Source organism: Delphinus delphis, chromosome 6 (genome assembly GCF_949987515.2).
Source record: "Delphinus delphis chromosome 6, mDelDel1.2, whole genome shotgun sequence".
NCBI lineage: Eukaryota > Metazoa > Chordata > Mammalia > Artiodactyla > Delphinidae > Delphinus > Delphinus delphis.
This window is the reverse complement of record NC_082688.1, coordinates 58,158,750-58,185,483: the sequence shown is the minus strand read 5'-3', so window position 1 is coordinate 58,185,483 and position 26,734 is coordinate 58,158,750. Positions and strand designations below refer to the sequence as shown.

General features: G+C 39.1%; 1 protein-coding gene across 6 annotated transcripts in view; it reads left to right on the top strand.

Moving 5' to 3' along the window:
* The window catches only part of PTPRD (protein tyrosine phosphatase receptor type D), a 2,140,681-nt gene that overhangs the window by 2,090,507 nt on the left and 23,440 nt on the right, over nucleotides 1–26,734 (top strand). For all 6 annotated transcript variants that reach the window (XM_060014745.1, XM_060014746.1, XM_060014743.1 and 3 more), the window contains 2 exons: nucleotides 810–929; nucleotides 1,444–1,598. In XM_060014745.1, coding sequence (XP_059870728.1) covers nucleotides 810–929; nucleotides 1,444–1,598 — 275 coding nt within the window. The remainder of the gene's footprint in view (nucleotides 1–809; nucleotides 930–1,443; nucleotides 1,599–26,734) is intronic.

Genomic DNA, 26,734 nt, shown 5'->3' with positions numbered 1-26,734 from the left:
CTTTTTAATGCCCAAAGGACACATTCAGTAAATTTGAGGCTTACTGCAGACTTGGAATTATTCTTTGTTGAATGTTGAACTAATTGGGTTGAAAACTTTTTATGCGCTTTTGTTGTTCAACTCCACATAATAATTGTAGATTATTCATCTGAAATGAATGCATTTTTAATTATTTACACTTTGCCACTGCTAGCGTGTGACCCTCTGAGACTTTTTAAAGAACAGACAGCTCTTTTCCCCCTAGACTTTACAGATTTAATTTGGTTTTGATACACATACCATTTATCTTATATTAAAAAATTCTGTGTTGTCTGTTATACTTCGATAGATTTACAAATTATCTCTCCTTTTCTTTAAACAAGCATATTTGGAGATGGTGATAGCTCAAGATGAAATAGGTTGTGCCTTTTAAACCTTAACTATCTCACCATGTCATTTAAGTGCCTAAGTGTAACCTTTCTGAAATGATTCTTAATGTCTATCTCAGACAAATTTGTGTTTTCTTTTCAAGTACTCTGAAGTTTCAAATACCTCTCTCCTTATTTTACTCAGTGACAATCTGCAATTTATTTCTCTCCAGGAAAATTGAATCTGTTACTGCTTAGTATTCCTACCAGTTTGAAAAATGTGGTTTACATTGGCATCAGAGCAGCAATTTACATATATTGGGATAACAAGAATGCACGCCAGAAAAAGATCAACATAAAACGAAATGCGGAAAAGCTGTTTTCCTTCAACAGCAACTCAAAGTAAAACTAATAGAGAAATTGATGAGGATCTGCCCTGAATGTGTCACTTGTCTCTTCTAGGTGAAGTGTGACCAGTATTGGCCCAGTAGAGGCACAGAAACCCATGGGCTTGTGCAAGTGACGCTGCTAGATACCGTGGAGCTGGCCACGTATTGTGTTCGAACGTTTGCACTTTACAAGGTTTGCTTTTTATTTTTTTCCCTCCCTTTCCCCTTTCCATTATTTAAAGAAACCTTCTTTTGAAAAATCGAATATCTCGGGGCTTTACTTAAATCTTGATTCTGCTGGCAACAATGAAGAGTGAAATAATTCTTTCACTATCGCTCAGCAGTTTTTCTCCTTGTCTGGAGATGTATCAGTAAATATGGAACTCTTGCTCTGAATGAAAGTCTCAGCGAATGAAGAACAGGTGAAGAAGAACTAGTTCTTTCTGTAAAATGTAACAGGAGTGCTCTTGATAGTTAAACCTGAAAAATGAATGCTTCTCACCTAGGAATTTTGTCTTCCTGAGCAAATATTTGTCATTTACAAATTGCTTGAGGTTTATAACTCCAGAGTGTGTCTTCCCAAAGGATATAGGGTGGGGGAAGGAATTAAGATAGCACATCTTTGTGTTACTTCTTGCATGTTATTATTCATCATTACAACCTGAGGGTAGGAACACAGAATTTCAGCCAGTGTTCCTACTTCACAGAATGGTTCAAGTGAGAAGAGAGAAGTAAGACAATTCCAGTTCACCGCCTGGCCTGATCACGGTGTTCCAGAACACCCAACACCTTTTCTAGCTTTCTTACGGAGAGTCAAAACCTGTAACCCTCCCGATGCAGGTCCGATGGTTGTGCACTGCAGGTAAGAACCTCTGAGAGCATTTTTCTCTCAGTCAGAAGGTTTGTGGGGAGACAGAAAACCGAAGGATGCCTCATTGGATATTCTGTTTCCAACCTCTTGATACTCTGGGATAGCAACTGCCTTCGTAAAGAATACAGGTAGTCTTTTTTGGTCAAAGGAGGCCTCTACTAACATTAATAGGAAGGATTTGATGCAGTGCATACCCGCCCTGGGAGATAAAGGCAACGATGATCCATGGTATTTTCTCTTTAGAGCAAAACTAAGTATATTCTTTCGAAACATAATATATGTATGAATTGTTTGACAGGCTCTTGTGGGCTGGGCTGATACAACCTTTTTACTATTTATAGGAAAAAGTGCGGAACAAAATATTGATAATATTGTAAACATACAAGCTTAGAGAGATAATTTCTTACTGCATATTAGTATTCTCAAGTCACATATAGAAAATATACTATTTTGAGCTTTAACATTTTATTTAATAAAATATATACGAAGATCTATAGTTCAGAAGAATTTATTTTATGTACTTGGAGGTAATGAACCCATATTTCTCTTGAAATGTATAATTTATTATTTTGTACTTTTAATTCTAACATTCTCTATATCATCGCTCAGATTCTACCATATGTAAGTGTTCATACATTTTTAAAACTAAACTGATTTCTTCTAGTTTCCTGGCTTCCTCTCAGGTATCATTACTAACAGATTATTAAAGATATCTAGTCAGATTCTGTTTCTTGCTATATAAATTACGGTTCATGTAACTTCATAAGACTTTTTTGTAACCTAAGTAATTCAAATATGAGAGAACACGGCTTCTTGCACAGATAAGTAAATTTATAGTTTGGAAGTACATAAAAGAGAAAAGGAAGCATCTATCATAAACCACTTCTATCATTACTTAATAGTATAACTTTCATTCACATCCCATATTATACTATAGCATAATGTAGTAGATCTTAGAAATAGGGTCTATTTTTATAAAAACTTGGGGACAATGGATGGATCAGAATAAAAGCAATAAAATTCACCTGACTAATCCATGCTAGAGGGGTAATTGTTAAACAATGGCCTGGCAAATTCCAAGCAAGATAATGTTTAATTTCTCTTTTCCAGCATTTTTCCCCAACAAAAACGAATAATAACATTACCTTATATTCATTGAGTATTTTACAAATTCCAAAGAACTCCCCCACGCTTCACCGTGTTTGATGTTCTTAACAATATGTCAGGTTGAGAAGAGAACATAAGAGAGGCTACAGGGTTTGATTCAAGTAAGATAGCTAAGAAGTTGGAGGTACAGTCAGCCTCACCTTATAATCAAGTTCTTGCTCCTCTTTAATCAGGACAGGGGCCTTTGAGGACCTGCCACTATGTTGCAGTTTTCTGCATGATTCTGAACCAGTATAAATTATTGTTATTAACTTGAGCAAATTATTATTAATTGAACAAATACTTTTGCATCATGAAATCAGATTTCTGGTTGGTTTCAGCAGGCAGTCTGTGTACTCTGTTATATATCTTTGCAGACCTCAAAGAGCCACTGAACCTGGTTACATGGTGCCCCTGCTCAGCACAAAATCAACTTGATTGTGAAGTTCACACATTAAATGGTTTCAGATGGAGTTTGGGCATAGGAGAGAAAACGGAGCGTTTGGCCTAACTCAAGAAATGTTGCCTTCATATGCCTACCGGCAAAAATGCAATTCACGCAGATGCATACATGCATACACACAGATGTATGTGTGTTTAGGTACATACATACAAACACATATACATTATATATATATATATAAAATAATAGGAACAAAAATTAGGGAAACCTAACTTGGAAGTTTTCATTGAAAAGAGTGTTATGATATTTGCACTGTATTTTGAAATATAGTACGTTCCCTCTTTCAAAATGTGCTTCCCACTTCTATAAATGAAAGTGGAGGCCCTGGAAAACTAAAATAAATAGAATGATAATTTTAAAAATTCAGTTTACCCTCTGTTGATCATAAGCAAGGTATAAGGCTTTATGATAGGTACTTGGAGGGCTCCAAAACACTTAGCAAGCAAGTAGGAGAGAGAAGATAGCTATAATGCCTTATTCTGAGAAAATACATACTCTCCCCTCCAACACACACCCCGATGTTATGTTAAGCCACCTGGACTCGCCTCTGAGAGATACAGACAACTCAGGAGAAATAAAGAAACAGAGATTAATGTGGAGAGCTAATAGCTGCTGACATTTGGAAGTGCTATGCCTGAGGCTCCAGAGAAGCTAGTATTGAAACAAACAGAAGAGTTGGTATATTGGTGGAAGAAATTTGTTAGCCACTTTGAAACAGTGAAGGAAAGATGCAGCATAAGCTGAGCTCTGGGAAACGATCTGTGTTCATCCAAAGGTAACCTCACATGTCTGATAAGAAATCTTGGTCTCTTTGAGAGAGGCCGCATCCACACTGCGAACTTCCAAAGCATCCCGAATCTCTGACTTGGTTACCAGTATGTTAAAACCCAAGAGCATAATTTTTCTGACAGAGTGGCAGTGGACAGTCATTTGAGATAACAACTGCTCCTGTGGTATCCCAGAAATGCTGGTTTAAAAATCATCTCTAAGCAGGAAGGAAAGTATGCAGAAAGTGACACTAGCCATGTCACAAAGGGACCCTGATTAGTTACCATGATCACGTTGCAGATAATCACAGAAAATACTCTGGAGTTTAAACACTGCATTTCTTGTTGTGATTTCTCTCATGATGGACTTGAATTTTTTTCTCTGTAATGAAGAAGTAGTGGCAAAGTCAAAGTAAGGCTAAGCCTTCTGCCAAACAGATCCTGTGACAAAGGAAGAGTTTCTCAAAGAAGTCTGATGGTAGACAAAAAAAGAGGATGGGACTGGAAAAAGAGAAAATTCATTTTCCTCCAATAGTTTTTTTTTTTTTTTTTTTAAATATTTATTTATTTATTTAGTCTGTGCCAGGTCTTAGTTGCGGCATGCGGGATCTTTAGTGGCAGCACGCGGTCTTCTTAGGTGCGGTATGCATGTGGGATCTAGTTCCCCGACCAGGGATCAAACCCGGGCCCCCTGCAGTGGGAGCATGGAGTCTTAGCCACTGGACCACCAGGGAAGTCCCAATAGTTTTGTCTTAAGTAATAAACGTGACAGGGCTAAAAAGCCATTATGAATAAAATAAATTCTAACAATCAATAATAAAAAAGAGTTATGAGAATAGACTAGTGCAACAAGCAGAGACAAGACCTTGGAAGCTCAAGGAGAAGGATGGAGTCTACCACATTCCTAAAAGAGGGAATGTCTGGTTCAACAGACATAGGAGAAAAGACCAACGCTAGCCATCAGTCACTTCATACAGAACATGTAATCTCAACTTTAAGAGTGCACACTCTGGAGTGATAGACTGCCTGGGTAAAACTCTGGTTTGTTCGCTTATTGGCTGTGTGCCTCTGGGCAAGTTATTTCCTATCTGTTAGCCTCTGGTCCTTCACCTGTAAAATGGGGTAACACTACTCATAGCAATAAGAATTTGATGAAGATTAAATGAAATGATACACATAAAGCACTTAGGACAGGGCTTTTTATATAGAAGTATGCAAGAATGTTAAATTATTCGTATATTAATTATTGAGTGAGTTTTCAAAGATATATTTGTATTTCTAACTCTAGGGAGAAAAATTCAACATGAACTTGGATATTATCTCTATGACATGAGCCATCCATCCTATGAATAACTAAATGTTTATAAATATCCAAATATTTAATTGAATAGATTTTTTTAATTTAGATATTTTCCATCATGGAAATGCCATCAGCTGTTTTACAGTGACAGAGAACATGTTAAAGCTATGGGTTAGAATCTTTTATAATAACAAAGCTGTTCTCAGAAAGACCTGAGAAACCATTGAACTCTTAAAATGATGCTGTTGAGGATACATAGAAATTAATGCTGTGGTTCTTAAGGCCTTCAAGATAAAGACTGAATTTAGCATTACATTCACGGCCATTTATCATCAAGGCTGATCTCGCCCTTCATGCCTCACTGTGCACTCTCTCAGCCACCTCCCACGAGGTATACATTCCAAGTACTTTCATCTCTGGCTCTCGGCAAATGATGTTTATCCACTCTAGAATTTCACCTATTTCCCTTTTCTACCTGATGATGTGCAACCCTGATTCATAATCTAACTTAAATAGTACTCCCTATGTGTATTGCAAAGGCTGCAGACTGGCCTCAGATGATTTTGTTAATATACATGGTAATTTTTTTTTTAACTTCGAACTTGAATGCCTTTAAGCTGCCATGCACTATCCAGTTTTCCAAACCCTCCCCACTCATATATATATATATATATTTTTTTTACACACAACTCAGCTCATCTATTTATAGGAATTGCTTCATCTTGTAGATGTTTGAGTCGAAACCCTGGAGAAAATTTTTAAGCTCATTCCCCATTCCTCTTCCCACAGGAAGAACTGAACCTTCTATCCTCTCAGCTCTCATCAAATAGTTTTACACTTAGCTTATTCGGCTGTCTGTGTGCAGATCACATGTGCCTTGCAGTCGTAGAGGGCATGGGCTATAGATTACGCACAATTGTATCTCAGCTCTTACATTGTAGTAGGTGCTCAGTAGTTGCTCGCTGAAGTTAAATTCCATATGGCGTTTCAGGAATCTTTTTACAGAAACAGTATGATAATTTCAAGGCTGGACTGGTTTTGGTTTTTGATTTTTTTAATAGGAGACTATATTTTTGTCTCCTTAATGTTGGAGTAATTTTTTTTTTACAACTTAATTATTTTAAATTGCCTTTATCTTTCTAATACCTGTTTCTGAATCCCTTTTTCTACTACTGTACATTGTATGTCCTTTCCCACATGCCCTTCATTCCATGATTAAATATAGACATAGCTCTCTGCTTTTGTGTCACAATAATAGTTAAGGATATTGAACCCTTAATCGACATCAAGTAATCTTTCCTTTAACTGGAGAGGCCCTCCTCTAAGTGTTTTATGTGTGTGATTGCATTTTCCCCCAAACATCTACAGAGGTAGGAACCTTATTCTCCCATTGCACACATACAAAAGAAACACAGGCCAAGAAAAGTCAACTTAATTGCCTGAACTCTTGCCATTAGCGGTGCCAAAGCAGTTATGTGCCCCAGGCTGCCTGGCCGTATGGATCAAGTAAATTCTCCAGTTCATACATCACTTGATGGTCCTCAGCTTCTCCTCTGGCCAGCCACGTGGAGGGCCTTTCACTTTTAGACGTACCCTGATGACTTGGTCAGCAGAGCCACTCCTTCCTTTCTGACTCCACCTCACAGTGCATATTCTAGCCTTTATTTCACTCTTTCTATATCAAAGATGATTGCCAGCAAGTGAGTCTCTTCTACCACTCAGTCATTTTAACATAATCACAACAGCTACCAATTACTGAGCCATTACTGTTTTCCAAGCAACACTAAGCACTTAAGTGTTCACTCATTTAATCCACAAATCAATATATTTTACTTGTAAAGCACATTGAAGCACAGGGAGGTCATAGGTGATTTGCTCAAGGTCAAGCAGCTCATAAATTGAGGACTTATTTCAAAGTCCGTGACCTGCTTACCCACCATTATATCCAGTTCAGACTCTTTTTGTTGCAGAAAGTACCTTAGTTCCTTACGCATAACGTCTTACAACATATGTGTTGACCACATGGTTGTCAGGCGGATATTTGCCATTATCTCTTTACAAATATCTACTCAGTGCTAGAGACATGCAATATTTTTTCTCTTTATTTATAAAATTTGGTCTTGAAAGAGACTAAGGGAGAGAAGTTTCAGGCTATTTTCACAGACCTTATACTTTACACTTCCCCATATTATTTCAATCTTCCTCTTAGAAAATAAAGACACTTTGTTTTTTTTTTTTTCCTTTTTGAGCCTTATTCTTTGTGTGTGCGTCTTCTTTTGTTTGTTTGTTTGTTTGTTTGTTTTTAGAAGTGGTGGTTTATATTCTGCTAGTACCAAAGGGATACAACAACCAATTTGCTAAGTAGTTGCTTCTTGTTAGGAGTGAATAAATTGGGATGAAGCTATAATTTCATTGAGTCAATTATAAAACCTTGACTCATGATACTAACTGCGAGTCACATTAACCCCTTTTAGGACCAGGGGAATATACTTTCTTCATAGGAGAAATGTATTCATTTATGAATAAATGTGAAAGAAGGATAGATCAGGACCCTCTACCCCTGCATCTGTCTTTTTTTTTTTTTTTTTGCGGTACGCGGGCCTCTCACCGTTGTGGCCTCTCCCGTTATGGAGCACAGGCTCTGGACACACAGGCTCAGCGGCTATGGCTCATGGGCCCAGCCGCTCCGCGGCATGTGGGATCTTCCCGGACCAGGGCACAAACCCGTGTCCCCTGCATCGGCAGGCGGACTCTCAACCACTGCGCCACCAGGGAAGCCCTGCATCTGTCTTTTAAATGAAACAATCCCAAGGGGAGTGAAATAGATCTTCTGAGGGTGATTTAAATATTTTACATCATAGAATCAAACCAGTCTTCAAAACTGAAAGGAACAGGAACTGTGGGCCAGAAGTAGATAATGTCCTAGAAGCATCAATGGGCCACTAAGGGTGACCCAGTAAAAATCAAATGACAATTTGGGGTTGCAAAGATTCCCAAGATCTAATCTTCATAATATTTTTTGACTTTATAGGTGAAAGCAGAACCAAGAAACTACTTAGATCATATTCATAGCATAACCACTTACTCCTAATTCCAGCCCAATATGGACAAAAGGGGCCTTTTCAAGGTCAAGGGATTTTGGAAAGCATTGCACATGAGCATAAAAATAAAAGACCTGTGATCCAAAGGAGCTAAGAGTGCTGTGGAAAAGTGTTTAATGCATTTTTAACCATTCATTCTAAATTCCATCCTTTATTCTTCCCAATGTTCCATTCAAATATCTCTTTAGATCAAAGACCATAAGTATTGCCAAAGCATGTGACAGTTTTGAGATGCTGGCAAGTGTGAACCATAGACCCGTATTTTCCTTAAACCTGGGATTCGTTTTCATGTCTAAGTAATAAGAGAAGCTGGCCTTCCACAGATGAAAGACTGGATTGTTTAAAGTACCAAGGTCTCTGGATAAGAAAACGGATGGAATATACAAATCATGTCCTTATTTATGGAAATATTTTAAGGAGAGGAGAAATAATTATACCTTGTGGCAACTATTATGCCCAGTTCTGTTTTTATATATCAATAACTCTGCATAAAAAAATTTTTAGTTTATGAAACAACATGGTGATACAAAACAGGAGGCCAGATCTTCAACATTCTGATGGCAGAATCCTATAAGAGAAAAATGCCTTACCTCCACTGAAATGGGTTAAAAATATTTGACTCAAAAAAAAACATTAGGGGCTTCTCCGGTGGCGCAGTAGTTGAGAGTCCGCCTGCCGATGCAGGCGACATGGGTTCGTGCCCCGTTCCGGGAGGATCCCACATGCCACAGAGCGGCTGGGCCCGTGAGCCATGGCCGCTGAGCCTGCGTGTCCGGAGCCTGTGCTCCGCAACGGGAGAGGCCACAACAGTGAGAGGCCCACGTACCACAAAAAAAAAAAAAAAAAAAAAAGAAAGAAAACATTAAAAGAAATTGCACAGTGGCCCCCATAGATGTAAAATTTAAAACACACACTGAAGGAGTTTGGGGGGCTGTCTGGTGAAATGGAAAATTTGTTTGGAACAAAGCATTATAAAGGCAGTAGAGGAGAGGTGAGACCAGTATTATAAGAAACTAACTTCAAAGTCATATATTAGATCTATACTATGAGAAATCCCTTCCAGGGCAACTGAGAAACTATCACCTTACCATTCTCATTCCATCCCCAAGAGGAACAATCAAATCACTTTCGTGTAGGAATGTGACAATTTAAGAGCATCTTCCCACCATTTATTGGATTTAATCCTTATAAGCAGAAGGGTAGGTTGCATTATTACCATCCTCACTAGACAGATAAGGAAATTGAGACTGAAAAGTCTCAATTTGCTATAGTGACTTGCTGTAGACCACATTTTTAACTAGTTTTATGATTCAAGGGGTGAGAACCCATGTTTTATGATTCAAGGTCTTCTCCTCTTACCTTAACTGCCATTCTCTATTTTGCTCAGTGTATGTTATACACATGAGAGCAGACCTGTCCTCAGCCAATAACAGAGCTGGCTTTTAGCAGACCTGAAAGCCCCTTTGGGGGCAGCACTGCATGGTGGTGAAGACTGTGCACTTGAAATCAGCTTTCTAGAGTTCAAATCTCAGCTGCACCATTTACTACATCTCTGGCCTTGGGCAAGTTAATTAACCTTTCTAAGCCTTGACCTCTGTTAAGTAAAGTGGGGATAATAGTAGTATGTCCTTTGTAGTATTGTTTATAAAGATTAAATAAGATATGTCTACATGATAATTAGCCAGCTATCAGCCACATGGAAGTCAATAAATGTTTCTATTTTTTGATGTTTTTATTATCATTAAAACACATTATGTGTTTTACCTCACATAAAATAGGTGGTTGTTTAAATTGGCGTTATTATTGGAAAACAACAAAGAATACTATCAAACAACAAAGAAGAAACGTGAGCTTGACTTCTATGTAATTTGTGATTTAGAAGAATAGAAAATGAATGCGTGTGTGTGCATTAACCTAGAAAGTGAGTAGCAACTAGAATATTTAACACTTTAAAAATGCATAAGTACTGTAATAATTATTTAATTGAACTGGAAAAAAAATTCTTATTAGAACGGATTGTTACTGTAAGACCAGTTTTCTCAACCTCAGCACTGTTGACATTTGAGTCATGAAACTTTTGTTTTGAGGGACTGTCCTGTGCATTGTAGGGGGTTTAGCAGGATCCCTGGCCTCTGCCCACCAGATATCAATAGCACCCTCCCAACAGCTATGACAATCAAAAATGTCTTCAGGGGCTTCCCTGGTGGCGCAGTGGTTGAGAGTCCGCCTGCCGATGCAGGAGACGCGGGTTCGTGCCCCGGTCTGGGAAGATCCCACATGCCGCGGAGCGGCTGGGCCCGTGAGCCATGGCCGCTGAGCCTGCACGTCCGGAGCCTGTGCTCCGCAACGGGAGAGGCCACAACAGTGAGAGGCCCGCGTACCGCAAAAAAAAAAAAAAAAAAAAAAATGTCTTCAGTCATTGCTGAATGTCCCCTTGGGAGCAAAGTCACCCCTAGTTGAGAACCACTGCTATATGGCAATGAAACTGATTTTTGATTGTAGCAGAATGTATGTATCCAAGTGATAGCCCACCTCAAAGCTTTAAAGCTTGAAAAACCTTCTTTGAATGGCTCTCTTATTATAAGCATTAGGAAAACTTCTCTCTGAGACTTACATTAAGAATCACTTTTTAACTCATATAGGGAACTAAGCTCATTACTTAAAAAATCACCCAAAATATTCCCTACCTTGATTATCTACCATACAAACCAAAGACTTGGCTCTAGATGTCTCTTGGTACTTAAAAAATAAACAATTCCAACATCAGTAATTATCAGAGAAATGCAAATCAAAACTACAGTGTGCTATCACCTCACAGGGGTCAGAATGGCCATCATCAAAACGTCTGCAAACAATAAATGCTGGAGAGGGTGTGGAGAAAAGGGAACCCTCCTGCACTGTTGGTGGGAATGTAAATTGATACAGCCACTATGGAAAACAGTATGGAGATTCCTTAAAAAACTGAAAACAGAACTGCCATATGACCCAACAATCCCACTCCTGGGCACATATCTGGAGAAAACCATAATCTGAAAAAATACATGCACCCCAATGTTCAATGCAGCACTATTTACTATAGCCAAGACATGGAAGCAGCCTAAATGTCCATTGACAGACGAATGGATAAAGAAGATGTGTAATATACAATGGAATATTATTCAGCTATAAAAAAGAATGAAATAATGCCATTTGCAGCAACATGGATGAACCTAGAGATTATCATAGTAAGTGAAGTAAGTCAGGCAAGAGAAAGACAAATATATGATATCACTCATATGTGGAATCTAATTTTTAAAAAATGATACAAATGAACTTATTTATAAAACAGAAACAAATTTACAGATATCGAAAACAAACTTATGGTTACCAAAGGGGAAACGTGGGGGAGGGGTAAATTAGGAGTTTGGGATTAATGTGTACACACTACTATATATAAGATAGATAACCAACAAGGAGCTGCTGTGTAGCACAGGGAACTCTACTTAACATTCTCTGATAACCTATATGAGAAAAGAATCTGAAAAAGAATGAATAGATGTATATGGATAACTGAATCACTTTGCTGTACACCTGAAACTAACACAACATTGTAAATAAACTATACTCCAATTAAAAAAAAAAAATCCACCTCCAAGGACAAAAATTCGCCACCATTAGGAAATTCAAAAGAACAAGCGATAGGCTTTTAACTCTGCTGCCAAAAAGGAGGTCCAAAAGTACTTTTGCACCATGGCAGCACTGCTGCAGTAAATCTTCAGCCTCCAAAGGTGGCTACTTTTAAAAGCCGTGCTCTTTGGGCTTCATCAATGCTGACCGTTTTTGCCAGGATATCAGTCACATTGCTTCGTGTCCATACTTGGTATGAACGTCCTGCATTCTGGCAGTTCAAAACAATAAGCTCTCGGAATGCCCCTAAGTGTCAGATGACTCAGTGGCTGGCCCCTTTTTCAAAATCTACTGGAGGCCAAAATAAAAGATTAGATGGATAGAAGAAAAGTGAGTCATAATGTCTGACCCCCTGCCCAAGCTTGCAGGTCCTGAAATCCCTTGCTCTTTGATTTTTGGGGATAGATATTCCTGGGATAGCACACTGTGGGTTTGTTTTTTGTTTTTTGTTTTTGCGGTACGCGGGCCTCTCACTGTTGTGGCCTCTCCCGTTGCGGAGCTCAGGCTCCGGACACGCAGACTCAGCAGCCATGGCTCACGGGCGCAGCCGCTCCACAGCATGTGGGATCTTCCCAGACCAGGGCACGAACCCGTGTCCCCTGCAGGCGGACTCTCAACCACTGCGCCACCAGGGAAGCCCAGCACACTGTGTTTTTAAATCACAGGTTTTATTGAAGATAAGTTTTTTGTGAAGTAAACACTTTTCACTTATATTTTTCTATACCTTTTTCCAAGAGGCCTGAGCAGTCTCTCTCTTCCCATCTCACCTCCCTCTATACTTCTACTACTTTCCCCCCTCCAAAAAAAAATCCTTCTCTATCTTTCATTCCATTGAGAGAGGGTCAGCAGTTGAGACTTTCACTGGCCAAAGTGGAGCTTGTAGTGTCTATGGTATATATCTAAGCAGGTAAAAAAGATGACCTAGATGAAATGGGCCATGATTAACTGCGGCTCTTTCATTTTAATGATAAAGGCTAAAGAGCTACTTGCTCGAATTCTTTTTGGTATTTGAAAGGCAAGGATTATGAGAATTACGATTATTACAAGAAAGTATTTTCTCTATTCTTTTTTTTCAGTTTGGGTTGGTTTTGAGCATTGCATCCTTTTTTTTTTTTTTTTAATTGGAATCATATTTCTGTTTCTGATACATCTGTGTGTCATAGGAGCCAGCATCCTTTCTGAAATGGAGGGTATATCTATCACTTAACCATCACTGCTTACAAGTATCAACCCAAACTTAGAGGCTTAAAACTACCATAGCCTGTTATTTCTTACTATTCTGTGGGTCCACTTGGGGCTGGGTAGGGGTTGTCTGCTGTTATCTCCTGAGCTCTCCTTTGCAGTCAGCTAGAAGCACTGAGAAAATGGGGCCTCTCTGGCCCCACAGCCGTTCATCCTGGTCTGCTGGTCTCAGGATTCTGGGAATCAAAGGAGAAGCTTCTGAGGCCTTTTGAGGCCAAGGCTTGGAAGTCACATATCATCCCTTCCACCACATTCTTTTGCCCAGAGCAAGGCAGGGGCCAGCTTAGATTCAAGGAGTGGCCCTTGTTTCTTGATGAAGCAAGACTCTACTTCTTGATGAGAGAAGTAGCAAATAATGTGTGACCTCATTTATTCCACCACTGAGTTCCATGTTGCTGAACATTATTTACTTGACGGATGGAGCTCTTCTCCCTCCTCTACCCTCTCATCAGCTTGGCTAAGTCCACTGTGGATTTCCCTCCTGAGGCTGGATGAGATGAGCAAAGTGCCCCCCAAGTATATCCCAAAATACAGAGTTGTTTTTTTTTTTAATATGTGAAATAGTTTTTTTTTTAGCTTGTGTGGTGGGAGAAACTCATACTCTTTACTCCCATTCCATCCTGTCTCAGAAATATTTCCTTTACATCTTCCCGTAATTTAGGATTTATTAGGGTTTTAATAGGCTTCTTAAACTCAAAAACTAAGGGAGCAGGATTTACTCACAGTGAATCGTAGACCTGGAAAGGACATTTCAAGCCTCCCAGACACTCTCCCCCCGTTTCTCTCTCTGCATCCTCTCCTCGCTATCCCTTCCCACCCCCTTCCCTTCCCTCGCCACTCCTCTTTAATTTCAGAGATAGGAAAATAAAATGAGGACCAGGAAAGTTGACAACTTTCCCATAGACTCTTGCTGGACTCAAGTCTACTGACTGCTGGTCCAATACGTTTCGCAGTGTATTATAGTCCTTTTAATTGTGTTCAGATTAGTTTGATTAAGGAGTCCCTAACATTTTCTAGCTAAATTAGGAAAATAATCACCTGTATAATGGCAGGAGGCACTATGGTTGGAACCAAGATGATCAGAGCAGATAACTTTGATGCATTAGAGCCCATTAAGTATCACAGATCTTTACGATTATGACTGATTGACAAAAGGGCTAGTGCATAGCTGGGGAGTACTCTGAATTTGCTGGGCACCCAGGTGGTCAGTAAGGCCAGGGCAGCAGAAAATGGTAGAGCAAGGCCAAGAGAGAGCAGGAGAGAATGTCAGAGAGAAACTCGTCCTGCTTTGCAGTGACGCCTGGAGCCATGATGGTGGAAATCACTTCAGGCCACTAAAAACGACTTTACATGCTGTCTTGGCAGCCCTGCTCTGGTTCGCAGTGGCTGCTTTGTGTATGTGCCGCTCCCATGGGAGCTCTAGCCTGGCTGTGCATGGCAGTAGCGTGAGCTTTGATAGTGGCCATATGCCTGGGAGGCTTATCATCTACAGCTTCCTCATTCCAGGCTCCAGCCAAGTACAGCAGATGCTATTGTTACCTCTTCTATTGAATTAAAGTAGGAAGCAGAGAGAGAGAGAAATTTGTCAATATTGTTTTTCTGCTGGAACCGAAATAAAAACTGTGTGGTATATTGTCCGATAGCAGCCCATGTGCCAAATCCCCATTTTGTGTAACACACTTACATAAGATAAGAATCTGCCCTTATGTTTCCTAACATAATGTAAATGACCTTCTTCCTTCTACTGTAGACGTGTTACAATTATAGCCATTCAGACTTCTCAACTTGGATCTGTGCTGTTTACTGCACTTGCAAACCCTTCGCCTCAGACCATGCCATCTGCTGGGATCACTTGTGTTTCCTTCACACACTCACAGGGTTTGCTTTGTGCCCGAAATCTAACTGTGCAAAACTCTGAAATCTTTCATGTAAATAAACAAATGTTTAGCAAGTATTTTTAAACCCTTTACTTGACAAGTAGCATTAGCAAGGTACATTTGCATTTCTAAAGTAAGTACAGCTGCTGAGAGAATTTCTCGTTGCAGAAACGTATGAAGTGACACCAGAATCAGAAGAGAATCCCTTTTGAAAGAAAAGCCTGCATGGATAAATGATCTCTGTGCTGCAGACAAACTAAATGATAACAAATTAAGCTAACAAAAAGGTTCTTTTTGGACATAGGACATACCTGGTTGGGGGTAGGAGGATAGTCTTAAGACTCTATGTCACTGGACACCCACCCCATACTATCCTATCAAAACTTTCTTTCAGCCCAAATATGAAACTGATGAGCCTACAAAGCCCCTGTTGGTCTCCTCTATATTTCTCACTGCTGTGCTCTCATCAGCCTGGTTAGGTACAATATGCATTTCCTTCACAGAACGGGAGAAGAAGAACAACCCCCCCAAATGTAACCCAAAATACAGGTTCTTTTGTCAATCTATGAAATAAGTAAGAAAGGAGAAGAAAAGGCCATTTAATTTCTTCCAGAACTGCTACCTGATTTTTTGCCATTGTCTCCTGGTTTTTTATTTTCTGATTTGTTTTTTCCTCTTGAATCCATAACTACCCCCAGATTTGTATATAAGAGATGTGGGTTGGAGTGCCTTTTTCTATCTGTAAGTTTTGACCTCACTGCTGTAGTCTCTGTCCATAAAGAACAGGACTAAGTGGGCAGAGCCCCCTCTTGCTACTGAGATAGGGCTGTTGTCCTACCTGTTGCCTGAAGACAGATCATTTGAGGATGCTAGGATTTTGATTACACTATCCTTGAAGTTCAGGTTGAATATTGTAAATGAATATAGAATGTAGATATACAAAAGATGCAACCTCAGTAGGTCACAACGGTAAGCCTCTAAATTTTATCAAGAGCCAGGGTTGTCAGATTTTCATGTGGACAAAAGAGGACCATAAATCATCTCAAAATATGAGGCATGGGGCTTCCCTGGTGGCGCAGTGGTTGGGAGTCCGCCTGCCGATGCAGGGGACGCGGGTTCGTGCCCCGGTCCGGGAAGATCCCACGTGCCACGGAGCGGCTGGGCCCGTGAGCCATGGCCGCTGAGCCTGCGCGTCCGGAGCCTGTGCTCCGCAATGGAAAAGGCCACAACAGTGAGAGGCCCGCGTACCAGGAAAAAAAAAAAAAAAAAAAAAAAAAATATGAGGCATGTTTCATACACGTGCTAGAACCCCAGTAAAAGTCAAACTCTTCCTAAAGTAGTGCATACGTAGAGAATGTTAAAGTGCAAAGTAATAAATGAATCTTAATGCTTTCCTGGATCTTAATGCTTTCCTTCTAAGTGTGTGTTATTAAGAAAAACCAGAATTCTATGACTTTCACTGCATATTTAGCTTTCAGGCTAAGAAATGGAAATTGCATACATAGAAAACTAAGAGATATTCTACTGCCCTAAGACTATGAGAGCCCATACAAATCACTTAACTGAGTTTCTATTTCTCTAGGAAAGTAGAGTACAATCTGGTCATTTGCTAGAGGCATCTTCTCTACAAGGGAAAACTGCATAAAATTTGGTAGATTAAATGCTTATTTACTCACGGCGATGATGATGATGATGGTGATGGTGATGGTTAGGAATTTTGTGGTTTTATGGAAAGCGTAATAAGAAATTTTCTCGGACTACCTTCAAATTCAGTCCCAACTTGGGTTCACAGGTGATCAATCATTCTAGAGAAAAACAAATTCCATATGATCTCTCTTATATGTGGAAATCAAAAATAAAAACAAAACACTGCAAGCTCACAGATACAGAGAACAGATTGGTGATAGCCAGAAGTGGGGTGGAAGTTAGGGAAATTGATGAAGGGGGTCAGAAGGTTAAAAATACAAATAAAAATTTTAAAGCCTTCCTTTGTCAACCTACACCCAACTCCAATTCTAATCAATTGGGCAGAGAGCCTTTCTAAGTTTGGACTTTTGCTCACCACTTACATTTGATGATGTTGCAAACCACAAAAATTCTTTATAACCTATGGTTAACATTTCATCCCTCCTTTGTGTGTCTGGAAATGATTGACCTGGCTTCAGACTATTTTCTCTGATGTATTACAGCCTGAAATTCACTTGTTGTCTTGGTTCAATTAAACTCAAACTTACTGGTTTGTAGGGTACAATAGTAAAGCCACAAGCTTAGCAAAACCTTTTCAGAATTCAGGAAGAAACTCTGTGAATGTCGTCCAGTTACAAGAGTTACAAGAGTCCAGTACATTATATATGCCTTTGTTGTTGTGTTTATATTTCCTAAAGGCTGAGGAATAAACACATTTCTAAAAATCTGAGATAATAATTCTGCATGGATGTCTTTTTTAGAATGAATCTTTGTGGCATACATAAGGTACAAAGGTACAACAATTCCTAAGGTGGTCATCATACCTTTTGCTGGATTTTCAGCCTATGTTTCCATATGGATAATTTTATCAAGTAGCACTTCTGGAATTATCACTTAGTTCCACCTGTCTTTTTAAAGCTTCATCACATCACAGTTTGGCTATGACATAAAAACTTAGGTCGAATTTTAGCTATTAGAACTAGGTTAATGGTTATAAACAACTTCTTTGTTATTTCTTACCCTTAGGGATCCTACATTTGGAAAAAACTTTATATTAGGGGGATTAAAAAGAGGCCATTTTAACTACTCTTTTTTTTTTTTTTTTTTTTTTTTTTGGCGGTACGCGGGCCTCTCACTGTTGTGGCCTCTCCCGTTGCGGAGCACAGGCTCCGGACGCGCAGGCTCAGCGGCCATGGCTCACGGGCCCAGCTGCTCCGCGGCATGTGGGATCTTCCCGGACCAGGGCACGAACCCGTGTCCCCTGCATCGGCAGGCGGACTCTCAACCACTGCGCCACCAGGGACGCCCCCCTACTCTTTTTTAGTTTGGACATTTCTAACAAACCCACGGAGTAGAGAGAATGTATAATGAACCCCCAAGCACCTATCACCCAGCTTCAGTTATCAACATTTCAGGCAGTGTTTATTAAATGGCAGTTCACTTTCTGTTTTTCAAAAGAAACTCATTACATAACTGCTATTTAACATTTGAGGTTTTAATAACCTGAGCAGCCTTATCTCAGGCAAACGTTCAAATTCCATGGACATATTTAATGTAAAAGGCACTCATTACCACTTTCTCAGCTCCAGGTTAAGTACTCCTGGACTATATCTCTTATGCTACTAGAATCTGTTACCCACACTGCTTTTCTAAGTCTAAAGTCATATGGCATCGAGTTTTAAAATGATTCCAGACTGTAGAAACCATGTCCCTCTAGGAAGAGCTTGTTCCCAAAACTGTCCTTAGTAAATTTTGGCTTACAGACTTTTTTTTTTTAATTCAGCACTTTTATTTTGAAATTAACTTATTTTTTTTAAGGCTCAGTCCATCCTAAGCCCTACCACTGTTATTTAACATCCATGCTTCATACTCCCCTGACTAAAGCTGACTTCTTTTGATCTGTGAAAGTAGAGCTGGATTCAGAAATGATTAGCTACCTGATTTAGAAAAAAGAAAACAGAAGAGAAATAGAAATAGCAGTTTTACAAATCCGAATTTGACCAGTTCCCAAACAATTATTGGCATACGTAATCTGACACATGATTTTCATACCCAATCTGGGTTCTACAAGAAGTATAAACAGGGTCTATGGAAACAGAATTAACGGTTTGAACATGAGAAGGCCAGTCACTCAGAAAATTCAGGATACCCCATCAATGTATACGCACTTTAAACCCTGAGTTGTTAATGGATGTTATGTGGAAGACATATTCTATAGTCAAATAGGTAAGGGTTAAACTAAGTTAAATTGTTTTACAACAGAGTTTCTCAGCCCTATAAAATATTATTTCCATTGTGAACTTCCAAGAGGGAATTTCTGAAACCTATTTAAACATGGAACTCTCCCCCCCGCCGCCCCCGCCGCCACCTTGAATTTTCTCAAAGTACTCTAGGAAGTGCTATCATATGAGATAATTTGCCTCATGGTGATAAAACAGGACCATGAACTACTAAGAGTAATTGTCTAGTAAATCAGTAAATAAAATGCATAGATAGGGCTTCCCTGGTGGCGCAGTGGTTGAGAGTCCGCCTGCCGATGCAGGGGAGACGGGTTCGTGCCCCGGTCCGGGAAGATCCCACGGCTGGGCCTGTGAGCCATGGCCGCTGAGCCTGCGCGGCCGGAGCCTGTGCTCCGCAACGGGAGAGGCCACAACAGTGAGAGGCCCGCGTACCGCAAAAAAAAATGTATAGATAAATATAATCAATAAATATTTATTAAAACTAAACTGTGTAGAGCTTCAAGCTATTGAGTATGGAGAGGGAACAGTGTGGCATCTTCCTCAAAGAGCTTATAGTAACCTATATGGAACATACCTAAAACAATCAAGGCCGTTCAGAAGAAACCTTGATGTATGTATCCAGTTAAGACTTGGTCATTTAGAGAAAGCTTCATTAAGGCAAAGAAGCCTAAGAAAGTATGTATTCAGTTAATATTACCTGCAAATATATAATTGTATATTATATTAATTCATTAGTTTTTAAATTTAAGACTAAGAATTTTGAGTATGACATATGGTTAGTACATTTAGTGTATTTAATATAGACAAAGAACTTAATGGTTTTGCAGCAACTTAAGTATTACAATCCTCCTAGATTTTTATAAATTATTTTCCATTTATTTACAGTTATCTTACCAATGCCTAACACAACTGTATTTTTGAGGGAGTAATGGAACACTTTTAGTAAGTCTTCCCAAAGCATTTAACTTAGCTTTCACAGAAACAACTCTTATTTTGTAATCATATCTCATTAGTTTAATATGTTCTTAATTAAATTATTTAACTAAAATAACTGATTATTTTGGAATAAATACCATGGCATCACAAAAGAACATAGATATCCTAGAGAATATCCTCCTAGCCTGCGGCAGACCTGGTGCAGTGAGCAACAGACTGGGGCTTTTTGGAGGAAAGGGAAATTTGGGTGGATTGGTTGGTAAATGGAGATCAGATAAGAAAATGCATACAGATATCTGTATGCACATATTAATATGAATTAATCCATATGCACCTATTAAGAAACAAATGATGGAACAAACAATAATCGCTACTTGAGGTAAGGGAAGTAATTTGCATTTCTAACAAATTTCCAGATGATACTGATGCTGCTATCATGGGGCTGCACTTTGAGAACCACCGGATTAGATAATCTCTAATGTCCCTTCCAAGTCTCAGATCTGGTTCAGTTGTATATTTTTTTTTCCCCTCAGAGGATAGACATCAGAAATAAGATGGAATATTAGTTTCATAAATTCACTAGTGTAAGTCTTTAATATAAACCATGTAGGAGCAGGAAGGCTGTATATCTCCTCTGCTATTAGGCTAAATGAATTCAAATATTCAACTCTAGGTCCTTAATTCATAGGAAAAGGAAGTAAGAAATTAACATTTATCAAGAATTTGTTAGTTAAAAGACATTTTGCTAACAATAGCCTTATAGGAACCTTAAGGAATGGGTTTACATTTTACATATGAGAAAACTGAGGGAGGATAAATAAATGATGAAATATCATACATCTTGCAGTTGGAAAAGCCAGATTTTTAATCTGTAAAATTCACGCTCTTTCCATTTGCTAAACTGACTCCTCATAAAACAAGCATATCACCTCAGACTACTTTCCCTGTCACACTTATGTGAAAATAAAATAGCTTTTTCAATTCGGCCAATACTTATGTTTAAGTTATTCCAGTAAAAAGTGAACCTTCAAGAAAAAAATTGGCTTTTTAAACGTGGTGAGTATGTAATTCCGTGGGCAAAAACTGAATTTCTTCCCCAGACTGTAACATCCAAATCTTAGAGATATGAGGTGAGAAATGGTGTTTAGGAGTTCACCATTGCATCCCTCTCCTCTGGGCTATGCCCACAGGAAACAGACACTCAGCAGGTATCTGATGGATACGTGAACATTGAGCGAAAATATCAGTATCCAAAGCGATACCATGGGCCAAGCCGTACAACAATGCGAAATGGTATAATCTGTGTTGTGTAGTAAAAAAGAATAGTAAAGCATAGCGGCAGTATTCTAAAATGCCAAATAAAATGGTTTCCATAGTTACTTGGTTGGGGGAGAGGCTGGAAGTAGGCTGTGGATCAGACTTTTGTGGGTACCCAGCCCCATAGGTTACTTTACTTTACATTTACATACTTTACAGGCTTTGTACATGTTGAGTCTGGGGCTTGCATTCTAATTAGCGTTATGTCTGGCGTTCATGGAAATGTATGCTGCATCCCGGAGAATTATCGGGGTAATGAGCATCCCATTCCCAATATCTTCCTCCCTATATGAGGTAGATTAAGTCTGCAAAGAGAAGCATTTAGTACCCCCAGAAAGGGAAGCACCATATAGTGTCCCTGATGTCAAGAAAAAGTTAATTTTCTTTGAATGGGTTCCTTACTAAGGAACAGTTTGCTCATCTCTGATCACCACATTCCCTCTGTCTCCAAACAGACAGGAAATAAAACGAGTCTCAAAGGCACGATATTTGCTGCTTATATGGTCTCTAGTGAATCCAGCCCTTGGCTTACCCCTCTTCAGGGGATTCCAGTCCACTAAGGAAAGCAGCTTGGGGTCCCCAGATTGGCCTAGACTCCATGAGCGAGGCTGCTGAGGCATTTGATACAATGAACATTGCCAAGCTGTTCATGTACCTCTTGGGGAGCTGCTAAAATGAGTCATTGCCTTTGAAGAGAATCTCCCAGAGGCAATAGCCCTGACTTCAACAAACCTGTATTCCTCTTCTGGTAAGGTTAAGGAAAGCAGCTTGTCTAGAGCAGTGATTGGAGAGCAAAAGAGTTGGTGTGTCCCCAGAAACTCTCCCCTCTAGAGAAAGGATTATCTGCACAGCAAAGTGATCTCACAGCATGTTTTTTTTTTTTGCGGTACACGGGCCTCTCACCGTTGTGGCCTCTCCCGTTGCGGAGCACAGGCTCCGGACACGCAGGCTCAGCGGCCATGGCTCACGGGCCTAGCCGCTCCGCGGCATGTGGGATCTTCCCGGACCGGGGCACAAACCCGTGTCCCCTATATCGGCAGGCAGACGCTCAACCACTGCGCCACCAGGGAAGCCCCCTCACAGCATGTTTGATTCCTCCTGACTAGTGCTGGTTATGGCAGGCTTCTCAGGTTCTATCTATATAGTTTGGTATATAGATATCCTTGAGCCAATCTTTCAGTAGACTAAGTGCCCTGTTGGTTACTCAAATGTAGTAATTTATAAGTTTCTTTAATAAATTTTCAGATGCTGCCACTCATCATCCCTATATTTGAATGCTTATGAATATTTCTATATAATTATATTTAATACTGTAAACTGTAAATGCTGTAATTTCCTTTGACCTATGTTGCAGTTAGAGATATTACTTGATCAGTGCTCTCAATGATTCATTTGATGCACACGTATTTAGTTAATTGGTTTTTTTTTTTCCTGCCTGTGTTTATATATAATATACTCTATAAGGGAAAAGAAATCAGTCTCCTCACAGCTGAGTCTGGTAAAAGTGCAATTAGGTTCTATCAGAACAAACAGCTGTCAATAATGAGTTCCGAAGGAATCTAGACATCTGCAGGAAATGTGAAAATATTTTTATAACCAAATAGCTGAGATCTGGACAGGGGTATCACTGAGTTTTCTCAGCTGTACCTGCAGTGTATTTTGAAATATTCCCAGACTGAAAGAACACTAAAATTCACTGCATAAACTAAGCTGCATATATATTTTTTTAATGTTGGCTGCCTTTGAACAGTGTGTATTTTGATTTCATGTAATCAGCATGAACACTTTCTGTTTCAAAGTATTTTGCTGTGCCCCCGGTCATAAAATGAAGCTTAAAAATAGTTCTGTTATCTTTGAATTGTGTCTTTCCAATCAGGGTTCTATTGCTTGGATATTTTTCTTTCTGTCTTTGGAAAAAATACTTTTGGGTCTATTACACGGTATCTGATTTGTTCGTATTGGGGTTGTTTCCTGCAAAGAAAACTTGCAAGGTGGGCTTTTGGCATCTGAGGTTTATTACAAGATAATTCCATGCATTTTCAGGTATCTGGAGATAGTAAAGTATTTGGCCTTTAAAAAAATAAGCAAGTCACACATTTTTGTAAGCAGACTTTGTGCTCTCCCCTTTGCATTTAAATTTTAAGTCAGTTAGGTTAAAAAAACCTATATAAGAATGAAAGATCAAAATTTTTTCTTTAATTTATGTATATGAACACACATATACACACACATGCATAGATAATTAGGAGTATATTTGATAATCTTTTGGCCCTCAATTACTTATAAAAATATTAGAAGAGGAGTGCCTCTGTAGCCTTGTTACCCGAAGTATGGCCCATGAACCAGCACATCAGCGTCACTTTGGAGCTTGTTGGAAATGCACAATCTTGAGTTCCTCTCCAGACTTACTGAACTGGAATCTCCAGGGCAGGGCGCAGGAATGTATGTTTTAACACTGCCTAGGTATGTGTACAGATCACTTGGATAGACATATAATGCATAAATGCCTACTGATACATCACATGGTGATTGATACATAGGAGAGGAATCTCTCATTTTGAATTTATTGAGTTGAATTATATTACCTTTCATCGCTTTGGTGTCACAGTCTTGTGACTGTTTTCCATCTTCCACTATTACCCTGAATGAGAGGCAAACCCTCTCCTTTCTACTCCTGTCCTCAAACGTGACAATTATGGCATTCTAAATACACTTAATACCAGTTTTCACTAATTAAGTAGTCATCATGTATGAATACTACACTTACTGAAAGTCATCCATCTATCTGAAACAGAGCTGACATCAGTATAACTAGTTCATACATAGGTACATGAACATCTATCTTGACAATGCTTCAAAAGCCACCTAATTCCTTTCTCTTCGGGGAGTTGAATAGCATGGGAGAGCTAACGTTTCATTAATAAAGGACAGTTATAGGCACAGCTTAGACCCTTTTTGGACCAACATTGTTGCAGCCTAAATCGATAGAATCATGGACCTTGGGTCCGTCTTGGGAGCTCTAAGGAAAACTGTCGTCTTGTTTTCAATAAAATTCCATTGCTAGAAGCATGAGTCTGGGAAAGAGGAGACAGGGACCCAAGTCTTAGCTCTGCTAATAACAGTCACATGATCCTGGTCAAATTCCTAACCCTGCCTAGGTCTCAGTTTCCTCCTTCAAAAAATCTAAGTAGGCTGAGGAGTTAGATGAGGCAATGAGCAGTACTGATGCATTAATTCAGAAACCTGTGAGTTTAAGAAGCCAGATCAGGCCTCTGGAAACACCAACACAAAGGCCTGCTGAAGGACTGCAGGATGATACAAATAAGTGAAGCAGACCCTGACATTCGGTAAATTGTACTGAGACTGAGATTCTCACTGCCTTAAAAAACCTTGTGTGAATCAAACAAAAGGACTAAATAAAACAGAGCTACCAATTTGTAACCCCTGATAAGAGCCTTGAAAACCACTGGACCATTTATGTTTATATGAAGATAATCGCATTTTAAAAAAGCAAAAACACAAAACCAAACCCCCCCAAATCTCGTCCGTGTGGGAAAACACAGATATACTTTGCAAAACAATCGAAATAAAGTTGCTAAAGTGTGAATATTTTCCAAATACCTTTCAGTAGCTGTTCTGTTTGACTCTCTTTTAACCTGAGACAAGGGTAACAGCATTTATGTTGCTAATGGTGAGCCTGCTGTGTGATCTGAACAGGTTGTAAACATCGTAATCTACATGATTGGTACTTTCTTTGGGTTGAGCAGCACACAACCTGTGCAGTTTTATTTGGCAGCCCTCGTTAATGGTTGTATCCACTCTCAAAATGTGGCTAATTTTGTGTCATTCCAAACAAAATTTAGAATATGGATTGAACCGATATGGCCATTTACAAAGAAAATTTCAGTGAAAAAGATATAGTTCCTCATAATTCCATAGCATTACTCAATTGACCTCACTCAGATTCAAGTCAACTACCAATTATAAGAACCAGCTGAGTCTGTTTTATCTCTGCCTAATGGCCTCCTCTATCCATCTGTAAAATAAAACCTGCTATGGCATATTCAGGTGTTCTTTATATAAACATATTAGCCTTCTACTTTATCTTGAGCATCACATTTTAAGAATAATAAGGAATGTGTTTGGCAGATAACGTTGGGACAGAGCCAAGATTATACAGAAAAGTCTTTGGAGGATTTTTGAGTCAATATATTTGGGGGAAAAAGTCAGATTAGACCCATGTGGATTTTCGTTTTTTATAGGCGTTAATTCATTTTAAGAAATCCCCCTTCACCCATCTGGAAAAATAAAATGCCCTGAGGGAATATGATGGGTCTTGACCTCTCAATGTTATAGACTAGGATCCTTGTCAGGTCAGTTGTTCTATGCTTAGTCTCTGCTTCTTCTCTGCTGATGAAGTGTGAACTTTTGATCATCAGAGGATGCCGCCTAAGAGTGTAATGCACTTTTTCTTTCTAGAGTGATCAATGTACTGGATGGTCTCATCCTAACTCTTGCTTATTTTAACTGTGTACTAAGAATTCTCCTCTCTGTGCTGAAGGCCAGCACCTGATGGCACGATCAAGTCCAGGCTGCCAAGGGCTGCCAGCATCACCCTGACTTCTCCTGAGAATCCATCTCCGGGCAGTATTCCCAAGCTAGAGTGAATGAGGTTCCATCTTCTCTCTCTACTTCTTTGGATCCTCAACTGTTCACTGGTCTTTCATATTTTTATAATAGTAACTGTTTACCCACTGTTTTATATTTCTTTTTAATTCCATTATTACTGATTATATTGTCCTTGCTAAAAAAAAAAAAAAATCATACACTTCATCTAAAGTGAAAGGCCTCCTTACCATCTCCATGACCAACTCCATTCTCCACCAAGAGGTAACTATTGGTATCATTTGTGTATCTTTGGAGATCGAGTTCCATGAATCAACAGGTATGCATATAAAAATATTCAATATATAACTGTATTGTGTGGATATGTAAAAAATATAAGTGTTATCATGATGTATATATTGCTCTGCAACATATTTAGAAATCTATTTTTTTCTTGGTCAATACATGGATTTGCCTCCTTCTTTTAACTGCCCATAGTATTCTCAGTATTTATGTACTGTAGTTTATTTAACCATTTCCTTAGTTATAATAATCTGCTATTTCAAATAATGCTGCAATGAAAATCATTTTCTAAAACTCTCTGTGCATATGTGTACTATACCTCCATGAAAGATTTCTAGAAGTGTGTGTCAAAGGATGTGTGCATTTTAAATTTTCACAAACCCTGCAAAACTGCCCTCGCAAACAACTACTTAATAGCATGGATATATTCTACTGCATTTCAATGACAGGTTGTCCAAAGATATCTTTTTAGTTTTTA